Raw genomic sequence first — 16185 nt, 5'->3', positions numbered from 1 at the left:
ACTGAAAGTGATTGTGGAGACCTTGCAAAACATCCATTGTTTTGCTGATCATCAAGAGAAAGGTTACATGCAAGGGAACTGCATATGTGTCTATACATGTGACCAGGAAGGTCCTTCTTCTCACCTCCCTGATGTGACCAACCTATGCTGGACAGTATCAACTGTTCAGGAACAGACTTTTATAACTTTGAGAGGAAAAAAAAGTTCAACGAAATCAAGATCATGCAACTAGAATTGTATGCATGTTGATACATGAGCAATTGCTAGAGACAATCTCTGATCAAATATCACAATGTATAATGCCAATGTATGATATGATTTAAATTGCAACCAATGAAAATTTTAACACATTTCCACAACAACCTTTGATATTGCCTCAGAACCAGAAAATACAATTTTGGACACACTGTGAATGTGGAATATGATAACACAGAGTGGAAATATTCCTGCAAGTTTTAAGCTCTGCATATCAAACTAGGGTGAAAAGAAAGGAGTGCAAATATTTTTGGGTAAACATTGAAATATGAACAACAGAACTTGATCTTATCTGCAAAGCTGTAAGCATGTGATTTTCCCCAAAATTGGCCAAGTGCACCAAAATTAATCATGCAAACATTTGCACTTTCACAGTACAGTACTTTGATTTACTCTCAACTAATTATTACTCATGTATGACATCACTTTATCAGAGCGTAACTTAGTCACTGTATGGGTGTGTAGAAGGCAATGAGTGATGCTGGAAGTGAGACATAGAGTGAAATATAAACTGTTATAATATATGAAGAGTTTGAGCACAAGCTTAGTTAACTCTATTTCCGTCGATTTGAAGTATTTCGATTTAAATGTTATAAAAAAAAGACAACAATATGAAAATATAGGATCTTTTTGGAAACATTACTTCAAAAATACTCTTTGCTATGTAACAAGTGAGGCATCAGTAGAAAGATTTTATTTTGCCCTATCTGATATGGACTAAATTTGAATTGCTTGAACTGGGGCTTAATCTGTTTCGAAATCAAACGCTTCATGTACATTCATACAGATACCAGTTACGTTCAGACGACAAGCCCTAACCTCGAGGTTATAGGCTCTTGCCCCCTAACTTCGACATGTGTCCACAGACGAATCTTAACCTCGAGGTTACGAAACCTTGAGGTGAAATTCCTGCCCCTTTGAGTGCGTTGATTTTTGTGTCAACATGGTGCCTAACTACGAGTGGGGACCTTTGGTGACCTCCGCGGCTTGTGGTTAGAGCGCAAACCATAAGATTTCTTGTGGCTCCTAACATCGAGCTAACCTCAAGGTTAGCTAACTACGAGTGCATTTTCACAGTCCCTAACTACAAGCTTAACTTTGAGGATTCCTAACCTCGGGGTTAAGGCTTGTCGTCTGAACGTAACTATTGATAGATTACAAATAGTTTTGATGAAATATTTACAATTCAATTCATCCATCAGTTGTTGTTTTTTTGTATTCATCGAGAGATATTTACACAGTGTGAGAACTTCACTTTAACTCCAAATAGAGATTGGGGAAGCAGAAAGTTTCTGGGGTGAGTAAAACTGGCAGGGAAAAGGGAAAATATAGTTCCATCTTACCCCAAGTATATTTACGCCAATGTGCTCATTGCCGATGGCGCAGATGACCTCAAAGAAAGCCATGATGATCAGCTGTAGCGGTGATGCTTTGCCAAGGAGGGCGCCAAACGAAATCAAGATGGCCGCCGATGTGAAGTCCGCAAAGAGCATCCTGAATGAAAAGAAATCAAGGAACAAAAGAAGATTATATGAGGTATATCTTATATAATGAACACGGTTCTCTTCTCTTGTCGTCTCGTTTTTATATATTTTACATGCATATGCTATGATATGAAAGTTGATTTGGTTCAAGATTCAAAGTTATTTTCATTTCCATAACATAATCAGAGAAAGTATATACAATGAATATATAAGCAGAACATATTTGTAATAATTGCAAAAACACAAATAGGTGCCATGGGCCAGTACTCTGTGGTACAAAAGAACATTTGAACTTCACTGAGCTGTTCCTATTATTGATGATGTCATATGGAGACTTATTGCTGCTCACTGACACTGGTTTGATGGTCCGGGACCAGTAAAGATCAGTTTTGGACCAGTAACCTTTTTTCAGGAATGGACAAGTAAAAAAATGATACATTGGTGTGGTTTTAGTAATAGAGGGTTGACATTTGAATTTTTTCAAAATTTAATTTAATGCTAAAATATTGAGGTGGAACACCTCAAAGGGATCGTATAGTTTTGGCTGAGACCTAATTTCAGGTTTCTAACATTTTTTGGTAAGATAATGAGAAACATCCTACGAAATATGAGGAATTCAACGTTTATTTTATGAAACTTCGTTTTGAAATGGCTGAGATATCCAAAAAAGAGCAATCCTAATAAAGTGTGGGACCCACACTTTATTACGATCACTTTGTTTTACTTTGTTGATGGATGTTTCAGGGACTCCAAAGCCGATTTTCATCAAATAAACTGAATTCCTCTGAAAATGGTATGCTATGCTCTGTACTATTTAATAGGTGTTTTCTTGGTATGTCGCAAAACGTTAAAAGCCCATTTCTTATCTGCACCAATACTGTACTATCCCTTTAACCCTTATTTCTTTATAGGGTACTGTCCTTTTTCATGGGGGCACTTTATGAGTGTAATATATTTTCTGACGATAAATGCTTCAGGCAGGTATTGAACCCAGACCCTTGTGTATGCAAGTCTAGTGCATAAACCACGAGACCAAAATCACCCCCCCCCCCAACAAACAAACATAAATTGGAGCACAAAGCTTCTACTTTTCTTGATTGCATGCATTCAAGGGGAATAGACATCTTGTCAGACTGACATAAATTTGTAGCTTAAAGGCATAATTTACCATTTGCAGATGAAACAAGAACCCAGCACTAGTGCTTCAAAATAGTTCTAGAATGTGAGTTAGGGATAGAAACAACCTACGTAAAAATTTGAACATTCGATTTTAAGTATTGTTCAATATACAAAATGTGAACAACAGTTATGATAAAAATGTTTCCAGACTAGACCGTCTACAGTTATGGTTTAATGATAAAAATAGTGATATCTCCTTTTAGTAGAGGCTACTATGTAATCCCGTGAGATTTTTGTGCCAAAATTGATTTTTTGGACGAACTTTGTCAATTTGGGGGTGCTGAATCCAAAAAACTTTGGTTCCATTTTTTCCAACCACGTCTTCAGCCGCCATTTTGAATTTCAAAATGGCCGCCATAGCAAACTGTATGTTGACCCATATTTCATAAAGTGAGCATTGTTGAAGCTTCAAATTTGGTGCAAAATGCATGAGTGTGATGTCAGACACTCTAATATATCTTTTTCTGATATTGTGGATTGTTTTAATACAATTTGTAGGCTGCCATCTTGAATTTCAAAATGGCCGCCATGGGAAACTGTAATTTGACCCATATCTCACAGAGTGAGCATTGTAGAAGCTTCAAATTGGGTTCAAAATGCCTCGTTCTGATGTCAGACACTCTGATATATCTTTTTCTAATATTGTGGATTGTTTTGTACAGTTTGTAGGCTGCCATCTTGAATTTCAAAATGGCCGCCGTAGCGTTTTTACCCATATCTTAGGTTGCAATTATTGTAGAAGCATCAAATTTTCAAGAATGCGCATGCTTGTGGTGTCCAACGTTCCAGTACAGCTGTTTCCTAATTGTGGATCATTAGACAGGTAAACATGTTGAAATTCAAGATGGCTGCTATATAGAAAACATATAATACTGTTGTAAGCGCCTTAGATGAATATACCAAAATAGTTCTAGTTAGACCGAATTCATTTCCAGGTCAAGCAGAATGACAGCCATCTCTCAATTCAAAATGACAGCCATCTCTCAAAATGGCCGCCATAAATTCAAAATGTAAGGACGAGGTTCCAATGACGTCATCAAGCCATGCTGAGGGGCAAAAACTGAGCATGGGGGGGGGGGCATACCCTTTCCCATACATGTGGGCAAGCAAGCATGTAAGCGTTACATCCCATATAGTCAGGCGGGTATATGCTGTTCCCGAATTGCGCGCTAAAGCGGTTTGTTTTTGCCTCTCAGGGTACACATCACTTTGCATCGTGGAACCTCGTTAATGATTATATTTAATCCCAGTCAGTAAAATATTTGTACAAAAGCAACCACTGATACAATTGAAGGCGATCTTCAAAAACTTGATGCTGCCTCGAGAGATTGAAGACAAACAAGGAAAAGTCTTGCAATGGCAAGAAATGCCACGGTCACCCTACCAGGCATCCCATTCACATGCTTGTTTGTTGGCCACAAACTGAAACAAGATTTGCTAGACACTAGATATATTTCTGGAATAATGCAGAATGAATAAGGAATGAGTATTCTCTTTTCTGATTGCCCTTGAGTGGGTCATCTTCAATTATTAAGACTTCCAAGATGCTTACTGCTGTACAGCCTATGATTCTAAAACAACAAAGGAGCAATAATAGCTCAGTTCTGTGGCACTTTGCATGCATCAGAATTCCTCCGCAATTTAGAAGACCATCACCATCACATGAGGGTAATCTCAAAAATTGTCACTGCCTTGAAGCTGATGAATGTGGTGTTTGGCATTCGGCTATCGGAAATATGCAAGGGGAATATTCTAGAAAGAGATGAAAAGGGCAGTTTTCATTTTCTGTACTAAGAATTTGTATCTAAGAGAATGAAAATATATTCATTTCTCGGATAGTATGAAAAGGCCATACATTCAGCTCGTGCAATCAAAATACCCCATGTAAGATTGGATCCAAAGTCATTAAGCATAAGAGGATCACCAACTTCTCAAAACATTCTTACTGGTTCTACAGTCTAATAGACCTGTCATTATCCAGTCATTGCTGGACGATACAATTATCGGAAGGTATAAGTTCTAAGCAATTTCACAATCACTCTTCATCTCATAATTTCGTGGCCTTCTCCTCATTCTCACTAACAAAGGTTCATTTTTCATACCCATGCCTTACAAATCCACAAAACTGAGCCAAATAATCAGCCTGAAAGTTGAAATACTGAGCAGTCATTATCTGACACAGAGACCACATCGCGGAAAGAAAAGAAACAAAGGGTTTATCAAAGATGCCATGGGAGCTGTCACCCGTCACTCACAACGAGGAAACAGATATCCTCATTCCATTGTATGTATTAGATGCTACTTCATGAGCAACGGGAAAATCAGAGATATTGATGATTATTACGTATACACTGACATTTCAATTCTCCTGATGGATCTTGTAAGTTTGCTTTACTTACTGCATTGCATGATGTCTGCTCCATCACTGGAAAATTGTTAAAATGATAAAAGTGCAATTGACTTTATTGAGAGATCATGTTCTGCAGTTCGTTGTAAAAAAAAAAAAAACAACAACTATAAAGGTCTGCTTTTTCATGCCTTTCATGGTGCTGGCTGAAGTTGAAAATTTGAGGATGTCTCAAAGAGCAGTTGGACCAAGAAGTATCTGAACCTGGAATCATGCAGAATGTGAAATGACACAATCCATGCCTTCCAGAAGTTTGGCATGGATGACTTCAACCAAGACAATCTCCCGCTTTACCCTAGTAGAGTCTTTATACAACACATCGATAGAGCAAACCTCGTCAACTCTCACAACCTAATTTGTGCCTCTACTACAGGGAAATATGATATATTACATTGTAGCTATTTCCAGAGGGTATCCATAAACTGTTAAATGAAATACTTGGAGCTTCCTACACCAACGGTGGCCACAGAATTCATTATCGCGCTCATAGCAAGAAATGCAAAAGTCATTGTTTCTGGAAGAATTTTATAGAACCAATCCTCCCCGTGTACAGCCTTAAAGTGCTGTGACTTCAAAAACTCATGCAGGGAATGAGCCTAAAAGACATTATATCTATTAATGTGACTATCCCACAATTTTTTAGAATATAGGGCTGATATTGTAAACTCTACAACCAAATCGTCTAAATGGGGCATTTAGTCACTCAGACACAGTTATTAAGAGGTTCTTTTGAAAGTCATTTGTTTTGACGTCAGAATCACATGATTTCCCATTCACAATTTTTACCTAAACGCTACGCTTTTAAAGGAATGTATCCCATGGCAGCCATTTTGCATTTCAATATGGCAGTGTACCTACGGGACAGGAAGCAGTCCCGCCTACGCAATTCACTGAAGTGATCGACTTACACATGAGTGTTCCAGCATGCTTGGGTTTGCAGTTTAATGATCTTACAGCACCAAATATGGTCGAAATCCATCTTGAATTTCAAGAGTGGCGGCCAATGCTAATAATCCATTATTACAGAATGTATAGGCCCTATGTGTGTGTTTTTAAAAGAATGTACACTGTACGCCACCATAGACATTCATTGCTTGTAACCAGAGATATTAGCTGAAAAGCAGTCATTTTGAATGTTAAGATGGTCGCCTCGAAAGTGATCTGCATTTTCAGGGAGGGGAAAAGTGCATCTGAATGTTCAACATTATAAGCCTGGTTTATGCCCAAAATGTGAATTTTCTTTATTGCTTACAACAGCCCCTGGCAACATGAGATATTGGTCAATATATACGTTTTGGTATGGCGGCCATTTTGAATTTCAAGATGACCACCTTCAATATCAAAATGAACCATCGTTTCAGAAAAAGATGTTTCAGGATGTCTGATAGCATACGCATGCCCTTTGCCCCGAATTACAACCTTACTCAATGTATACGATATGAGATACAGGCCCAATTACATTCATTATGGTGGCCATTTTGAATTTCAAGATGGCGGCCAATGAAATGATCCATCATTTTAAAAAAAAATGTATATGTTAGTATGCCTGACATCACAAGCATGCTTTTTACCCCGAATGTATACTTTCCATAATGCTTACAACCTTAGATATGAGTAAAATATATTTAGCTATGGCGGCCATTTTGAATTTCAAGATGGCTGCCTAAAAATTGTATTAATACTATCTACAGTATCAGAAAATGGTGTACCAGAATGTCTGACATCATTAACATGCTTTTTTCATCAAATTTGAGCCTTCTATGATGCTCACATTATGAGAATTGGGTCAAAATACAGTTTGCTATGGTGGCCATTTTGAAATTCAAAATGGCGGCTGAAGACGTGGTCAGAAAAAATGGAACCAAAGTTTTTTGGATTCAGCACCCCCAAATTGACCAAGTTAGCCAAAAAAATCAATTTTGGCACGAAAATCTCACGGGACCCAATATTTCGACATAGCAGACTGTACTATTTTGTAACATTTGAGGCTTTATTGCAAAAATTGTATATGGTATGATGTTTTGTGATACAACTGACCTACACATATGGATCAAAAGTTATATCTTGAACATTTTTTTAAATCACTGCTCCCAAAGGTAAACAGGTCCTTTAAAAATCCAACAACCCTGCTTAAAACACCCAATAACATACACCAGTCATGAAAGTTGTGACACCTTTTTTTGTTGTTTTTTTTTGGGGGGTGGGGGTTGCAGTTTTGTGTGTGTGTGTGTGTGTGTGTGTGTGTGTGTGTGTGTGTGTGTGTGTTTATGTGTTACAAAGCAAGAGAGGCAATGGAATATATCTAGTTAGCTGCAAGCTTAGCAACTGACCCAAGGAAATAGGCCATTATTACAATATAATGCATAAAAAGTTGACATACCTTTCCTATTTTTTTTTTAGTTCCAGGCCCAAAACCAAACCCAGATATGTCAACCACTGTACTCAAAAGCCCTCTGCAAAAGTTATTAACCTACATACAAAAGCTCACAAGAAATTGAATGCAGGGCGTGCTCTCCTTTTTTTTTTTTGATAGTTTGTTCTTGTTTGCGAGGAATTTGTATCACACTCCTTTTCATTGCAGTGGTCTTTTTTATCATTTTTTGTTAGTTCTTTTTATATCTAAATCACTATATTTCATTTTTGCATCATTATATACTCTGTCACACTGTAGTTCCCACACCAGCTCATTCCAATTGGTTTCTGCAGTACTATGAGCTGTTTGAGTCGTCATGGCTTACTGATGCAGAGATTACAATGGCAATTTACTGATCCAGCTCCTGCACACTCACTGGTGCATTGAGGTCATTTCACGTACCAGGACGTCGATCGAAAGGTAAACTGCGTGAGCACAATATTGTGTTTATTTCTGCATAACGCCATCAAACCATTCAAGATTGGATTGGATTTAGGATTTATTTATTCAATACTCCATAAAAACCATACAAACAAACAGAGAAAATACACTACATATAAGTACAAATACATTACATTTAAATTCATGTCGTCAAATTTGTATAAAATAACTGATATGACTGCAACGGATACAAAATAAAAAAAAAAGATGCATCAATACAGTGCCACACTGCAGAACACAGGTTCTAATTGACTTCTACTTCCTTGGTTAACTAATAAAAGTCTGCATTGTAGCAAAGAACAAGAGAAGCAAGCGGAGGATTGCGAGGGGATTCATTTCATTTCATTTTTTTCCACATTTCATTTATTTCCACTTTAAAAGCAGCAATCATTACAGTCTCGAGTCATTGTATAAACATATTCATTGTTGGGGACCAATAAAAGCCTTTCAGGCTTGTTGGGAATATACCCCAACATAAATACAAGACTTTCTCCACTTAAAATATATGTGTACAAAATATATAAAACACAGATGGTATACAATGAAAACAGGCTGAAGAAGGAAAAGAATAAAGAGTAAAATACTGGCAGAATATACAAAACTATGTTGCTATCAAATACAGAAAGTGCTTCTACAGCTGTTTCTAAACTGCTGCAAAAATTTGCAGTTTTTCAGTTCATTTTGGTAAAGTATTCCACAAAATGGGATTGAGACAAAGTTGAAGTGATTAGGGAAAGGAAAGACCCTACCTCTGGGTCTATCATGGGGACCAGTCTAACTTCCTAATTCATTGATAATGCCTTCAAAGTAGGGCCTGCAAAAAAAAACAAGAGACCCGCGGGTCTAGCGCTCACCTGAGTATCGCAAGTTCACCTTTCACGCAGTCACTAATCTAAATTATTCACAGCTCTACCAAAATTTGATGAGGCATTCTCAAGTGGAAGATGAAAATGTACAATAAGGGCCCAATTTTTTCAAGATTCCTTAATTTGGGGGAATTGGGGCCCCCTGGGGCCCTCTGGGTGGGGCATGGTGCCCAGTTTGATAAATTGAGATCCTGACCACCTAGGGATGCTACCTGCCAAGTTTGACAAAAATCCATCATGAGGTTTTCAGGAAGAAGATGAAAATGTACAATTCAGGCCCCCATTTGGACCCTTCCAACCACCCCCCTCCCCCTACCCCCAAGAGGGGCACCCCTGGATCTCCTATGAACAAACTTGAAACTACAGTCATTAATGTACTCACTCATAGTATTATCTCAGCTCTATAACTTCTGATTCTAGAGAAGATTTTTAAAGATTCCTTCATTTGGGGGGTTTGGGCCCCCTGGGGGCCCCCTGGGTGGGGCATGGTGCCCATTTTAACAAATTGAGATCCTAACCCCCTAGGAATGCTACCTGCCAAGTTTGGTGAAAATGGGTCATGGGGTTCTCAAGAAGAAGATAAAAATGTACAATTTAGGCCCCATTAGGACCCTTCCTCACCCCCACCCCCCCCCCCCCCCTGGGTCCCAAGGGGGGCACCCCTGATTCTGCCATGAACAAACTTGAAACTACAGTCATCAATGTGCTAACTCATAGTATTAACCTAGCTCTATCACTTCTGGTTCTAGAGAAGGTTTTTGCGGATTCCTTAATTTTGGGGGGTTTGGGCCCCCTGGGGGCCCCCTGGGTGGGTCATGGTGCCCATTTTAATAAATGGAGTTCCTAACCCCCTAGGGATGCTACCTGCCAAGTTTGGTGAAAATGGGTCATGGAGTTCTCAAGAAGAAGATGAAAATGTACAATTTAGGCCCCATTAGAACCCTTCCCCACCCCCCTCCCCTGGGTCCCAAGGGGGGCACCCCTGATTCTGCCATGAACAAACTTGAAACTACAGTCATCAATGTACTAACTCATAGTATTAACTTCGCTCTATCACTTCTGGTTCTAGAGAAGAAGATTTTTACAGATTCCTTAATTTTGGGGGGTTTGGGCCCCCCTGGGGGCCCCCTGGGTGGGGCATGGTGCCCATTTTAACAAATTGAGTTCCTAACCCCCTAGGGATGCTACCTGCCAAGTTTGATGAAAATCGGTCATGGGGTTTTCAAGAAGAAGATGAAAATGTAAAAAGTTTACGCACGACGCACGACGGACGACGGACGACGGACGACGGACGACGGACGACGGACGACGGACGACGCACGACGCACGACGCACGACGGATGCCGGACGAAGGGCGATCGCAATAGCTCACTTGAGCCTTTGGCTCAGGTGAGCTAATAAAAATATCTGTAGAACAAAAGAAAATTGCTGGTCCCAAGGACTAAGATATGATGGGACTTGGCTGTAAAAATAGAGCACTGGTTAGGCTATGCCATGGATCAGGAATAGTAATGACAATAGTAGATTTTACAAGGCCCTAGTACCAACGTGCTCTGCTTTTAACAGCTCTCTTTGCTGAAGACTGCCACCAAGTACTAAAACAGCATGAGTGCCTTGACTGAAGACTAACACACTTCAGGGGTTGAAAAAATATAACGACTATAGCGACCCTTTACTTTGCGATAATGTTATAATCTATTTTCCCCTCCTTGTCTGAGCGTGTGTCATACTATAGATTTCATTTTGTTTGCCAAGGAGGTCCTATTGTTTAAGAGAATTTAAAGCGACCAAAGCCAGAGAGGAGTGACAAAAAGCAAAAAAAAAAAAAAATGACAATCAGCAATTTACTGATGAATAGAAGAAAATATGACTCATTAAACACTAACATGTGCAAATCATGAATTCATCTTCAATGGGCCTGCAGATGTTTGTGTGCCACTGGTGCATGAGAAATCCAGTGTTCCACAATATCAAAGAGCTAACAGCTAGGTCTTGATGTGTGGGTGTCAGTTTGTCTGTGTGTGTGTGTGACGGAACAAATAGGTTTACTTCAACAAGTGATCACAATCTTGTAGGCCTACTCGCCTCTGTCATAAGACCTTTTACGGGGTCAATTCACAAGCTTTTTTTAAATAATGCATCCTAAAAGTTTACAACACTGATTCAACAAATAGTGATACACCTGGGATTCTCTTGTATTATGCCTGTTTATGTATCAAAATTCATTACATTTTTTCCTTATTTACATCAATATAGGGTGATTTGTCCATCAATGCCTGCTTATTTGTTTCAAATGAGTGGCAAAATTGACTGAACTGAGGTAAGCCAGACTGAGCTAATGATATTGTGAGAGTCACTGTTCTACAGGTCATCCCCCTACATGCTGTGCCCGTGATGTTTTCACCCATTTCACATTGAGGTCCACTCAGTGCACTCCCTGTATCAAAATTCTTCATATAATCAGTCCTACAAGGATGTCTCACTACTCTGCATGTTGTGGGCAATGCCTATTTTCAAATCGTTTGGTTCATACAGAAAAACAAGCACAGCTCCAATTCTTGAAACCTTTTAAGCCACAGCCTTTGAAAATATACAGCACAACATGACTGCCTGAAGGCACTCAACTTTGCAATGCCCACGGCACAACAGGTTATTCTTCACCAGCTTTTAGATTAAGACACGCCCCCTAGAGTATGATTGGTTAAACCTTTGAACACACCCAGCAAACACCCCACTATACTCTAACCAATCAGAGAGAGAGGTAACCCTAATCCCAAAGCCCTGAGGCTAACATTCCTCTCATAGCAGGGAAGACAGTGGTTGCTGGGGGGGGGGGGGAGGAGAGGGAAGGACTGAAAAAAATAGAAATAGGTAGAGAGAGATAGGAAAAGAGAGGAGAGGGAAGAGGAGAAGAGATAAATAAGAGTCAAATAGATAGATAGATATAGATAAATAGATAGATAGATAGATAGATAGATAGATAGATAGATGGATGGATAGATTAATAGATAGATAAGATTATAGGTAGATATAGATATAGATAGATTGATAGATGGAGAGAGAGATAGAGAGAGATAGATAGATAGATAGATAGATAGATAGATAAATAGATAGATAGATAGATAGGTAGGGAGGGAGGGAAAGAGAAAGAGGGAGAGATAGGGAAATGGAAGGAGGAAGACTTGTTTCTTGCCTTATCAGTAACTGGTCTGGTAATGCTCATGTTTTCTAATTTTGCTCATAGACAGAATTGAAACTAAAGACCTATTAGGGTGTATTCAGACCTGCTATCAACAATATGAGACATATCATTTATTGTGACAGAAATGTAGGCCTATAAACATTTGTAAAGAAACAGCTAGGTAGGTAAATAGATAAGTAGAAAATGGATATATAGATAGATGGATAGATGGGATAGAAAAACAAATACATAGGCCTATATACATACATAGGCCTACATACATGCATACACACGTGCAAAGATATGCAGATAGGTAGATAGACAGAAAGAACATATGGAGATATTACACTAGTAAAATATGCACATTTATAACATCATATTAGATTTGACAGATGGGTGTATCAGAAAACATATCAACAGAGCAAATAACATTAAACATCAAGATATAGGCCTAATATAATATTAGAACCACCATGAAACATAGGCCTACATATACCCTGCCTGTCTATCCATACCGAGTTACTCTCTTAGCTCAGAAATGCATCATAAAATTTCTGCTCCCCACAACAGATTAATAGTCTTAGCTCTGCAATGCAGAAAACCCTTACATCCCTCTACACTTTATACACCAGCATCCGTGCAAGGTCACAGAGTTTGTCAAGACCCGCCCCCTTCTCGCATGATTGGTCAAACCCCTCACACACCTTGCAAACACCCTATCTAGAATTGACCAATCACAGAGAGGCAAGAGCAAAGAACATGGGAAGCCATGCAGGTGGCATTCCTTCCATTCCATGGGACCCACTACTTTTGCCTCCAGCTATTTGATTGTATGCTGATATACCATCACATATTATGCTGTGTATCCAATGGACAGAATAATTCTCCCATATCCCTTGAACATTTCCTATAGAAGACCACTGCAGCACTGAGTTGATGACAAATAAAAAGTGTGGCTGCATGCCAAAACCAAATTTATACAGCGTTTGCCATAAACTTGACAGTATTCAATCTGATTCACCAACTGGCATGAGGCAGTTTTGGAATGCGTCTCCTCTTGATAGCTTTTGTGTGCTTCCCGCTGAATTTTGCCTCCCAAAGCTCTCCCCAAAGATCCTGATATATAACATTGAAGGATTAGTTTTTTTTTTCTCTGATACCAAACATTTTACCAGGCTGTCAGTCAATGGTGTTTTCTCTCAATGTCATATATGCGAAGTAAACAAAAAGCTGGCATTTTCCATCTAGCTTTGGAGTTGCTCACTAGCAACTGTTAGCAAAATGGCCATGAAAAAGAGACTGGTAATAACTATAAAGTTGACCCTTTTATCCCTGAGGTGTCCTCGAAGACTGCCAGACTGCCTATGGCCTCCCCTGGCCCTGCATATATGCCTGCTTCCATACATAAAGCTTACAAAAAGCTAACTTCCCTCGATCTCCTCTGTAATCTAATGCTAATGACATGTACAGGCTACCTACTCATACAAAATAGCGTGAAACCTATGGGTACCTCCACTAGTAGAGCTGGACATAACATGAAACCTCTGTGTACTGATAGCGAAGGGTTAGCTAGCTATAACATCTTGAGAACAGTCATAATCTTTCAATATTTCTTTTCTGCCCTGGAATATGAATGAAAAGAGGCAGCATGTGTCTGCTGCCTGAAGAATAACAGAACTCAGAACTGTTGTAACCACATTACTACCAATTCGGACATATTCACATACAAATCCTGAGACCATGGGTCTGACAGGATTATACCAGGGCTGCCAGCTCTCACTCATTGAGAGTGAGACTCACTCATTCTAGTCCTTTCTCACTCTAAAACTTAATTTCATTTGCATGCATTTTTATTGATCTCACTCATTTTGACTCCTAAATTATAGCGTTGGCCTATGGGAGTCTCACTCTCAACTAGTTTCCAGTGTTGGCAGCCCTGTTATACCTGGCAAGATGTGGTCATAGATAGGGGTGCCAATGGTACCATAACTTTTTAGGGTAAAAAACCAACTGGAGGGAGGAAGACTATGTCTTTTGCCTTGTCAGTAACTGGTGAAAGAAGACTTGCTCGTGTTTGCTAAATCTTTGATCCCGTAGACTGATAAATCTCCCTATTGTTCGGTGGCTCCTTGCTAACTGAAGGTAGTATTACAGTCGACCCCTCACAAGAGACAGATATCTTCCATTCACTCTGCTGTGTGGACTGTGCGAACTATATGCGAGTTCAGTGATTCGAACGCGACTGCTGTTTGAAAGTGAGCAAAGTTTGAATGCTGTTTTACCCAATAAAGCATCCAAAATGGTGTAGAACATGAAAGGACAAGTTCACCTTCATAAACATAAGGATTGAGAGAATGCAACAATATTAGTAGAACACGTCAGTGAAAGTTTGAGGAAAATTGGACAATGGATGCAAAAGTTATGAATTTTTAAAATTTTTGTGTTGGAACCGCTGGATGAGGAGACTACTACAGCTTGTGAGTCATATGCATACAACAGTATAAAGAAAATGTAAAGAAAATTCAACATATTTTCACTTTTTTCGCATAATAAAAGAACACTTGACTTGACTCTTTCTAAAGGCAGGGGGAATAATATTACCCATAACATTTGTCGGTAACGAGTCGGGGGAATGTGTACTTTTTTCAACAGATGAAATTTTGTGAAATTCTCTTTATATTTTCCTTATATTGTTGTACGCATGTGACATCTAAGTTATTCACACACTGCAGTAGTCTTCTCATCCAGCGGTTACTGCACAAAAACTTCAAAAATTCATAACTTTTGAACGGATTGTCCAATTTTCCTCAAACTTTCAATGATGTGTTCTACTAATATTGCTACATTCTCTGAATCCTTATGTTTATAAAGGTGAACTTGTCCTTTAACATCAAAAACTTTGTGTGTGTGTGTGTGTGAGGCAGCCAAAGGAAATCTTAACTCATTGATTACTAGTACAGAGTATACTCGTGTAGGTGTCTATGGGAAATGTGTGTTTTAGCAAAATCAGCCCATCCTGCCCATCCTCAATGGGTTAATACTTTAATATATTTCAATCTGCTCATGCACTTACCTACAACTGCAAAGTTCCAAGCTATTACATTTGTATGTACATGGGATTCATTTCATTATCTTTGCAAATCATAAAAACTAAACATTTGATGTGAGTTAGACAAAACTACTCATGTAGAACAAAGCCCACAAGCCTCATAGCAAGGCCATTGTCTTATGAGACAAAAGCAGTGATAGGGGAGATCACACACATGTTATTCACTGAGCTATTTCAGTTCAACAGTGGCACTTAGGCAAACAAAGCAAGCTAGAAGACACGCCAGCTAGGCCCTGATATAGCAAACAAGGTGCAGCAAAGCAGTAATGCATTCACCCATGTTGCACATAAATATTTGGTAGAGTGAGTGTTTATCACAGTAAAGCAGTAAATACATTTACCCACATTGCACAACACTATTTGGTAGAGTGAGTGTTTATTGCAGTAAAGCAGTATCAAAATGCATTCACCCATATTGCACATCACTATTTGGTAGAGTGAGTGTTAAAAGCAACGTATACCAGTGCATTCACCAATGTTTTAATCTACAGAAAGAAACAGAAAATGAAAAATTGCTGTATATTTGAAGATGGCTGTTGCTTACTTTGCAATATATTGTCCTTTCAACTTAAACCAACTTAGATATAAGTGTTTAATAGACTATCATACTTATTCTTTCATATTCCATATCATATTGCTGTCCACAGCACACACCTGTACAAGTTCAGACAAACTGCTTAAATTCTCTAATGAATATAACTTTAATTACAAATAAATACATGAATACATAAAATAAAATTTCATGTACATGTAGGCCTACACTTCTTTTTATGTCTGTATGTAGCAATACTGACTAGAATACAGGCTATTACTCATCATTATGTGTAGGCCTAATTGTTTCACTGTAAGC

The 16185-nt window shown here is 38.8% G+C and overlaps 1 protein-coding gene across 1 annotated transcript in view; it reads right to left on the bottom strand.

Annotated features, from left to right (window-relative positions):
* LOC139744742 (ammonium transporter Rh type B-A-like) overlaps positions 1-16185 on the bottom strand; it is a 74052-nt gene that overhangs the window by 19617 nt on the left and 38250 nt on the right. The window contains exon 3 of the mRNA XM_071655165.1: positions 1599-1749. Coding sequence (XP_071511266.1) covers positions 1599-1749 — 151 coding nt within the window. The remainder of the gene's footprint in view (positions 1-1598; positions 1750-16185) is intronic.

This window comes from Diadema antillarum, unplaced genomic scaffold (assembly GCF_040938485.1).
Source record: "Diadema antillarum isolate AM-2024a unplaced genomic scaffold, OU_Dant_1.0 seq00001207_RagTag, whole genome shotgun sequence".
NCBI classification, from domain to species: Eukaryota; Metazoa; Echinodermata; class Echinoidea; order Diadematoida; family Diadematidae; genus Diadema; species Diadema antillarum.
This window is presented reverse-complemented; position numbering and strand designations above follow the sequence as displayed.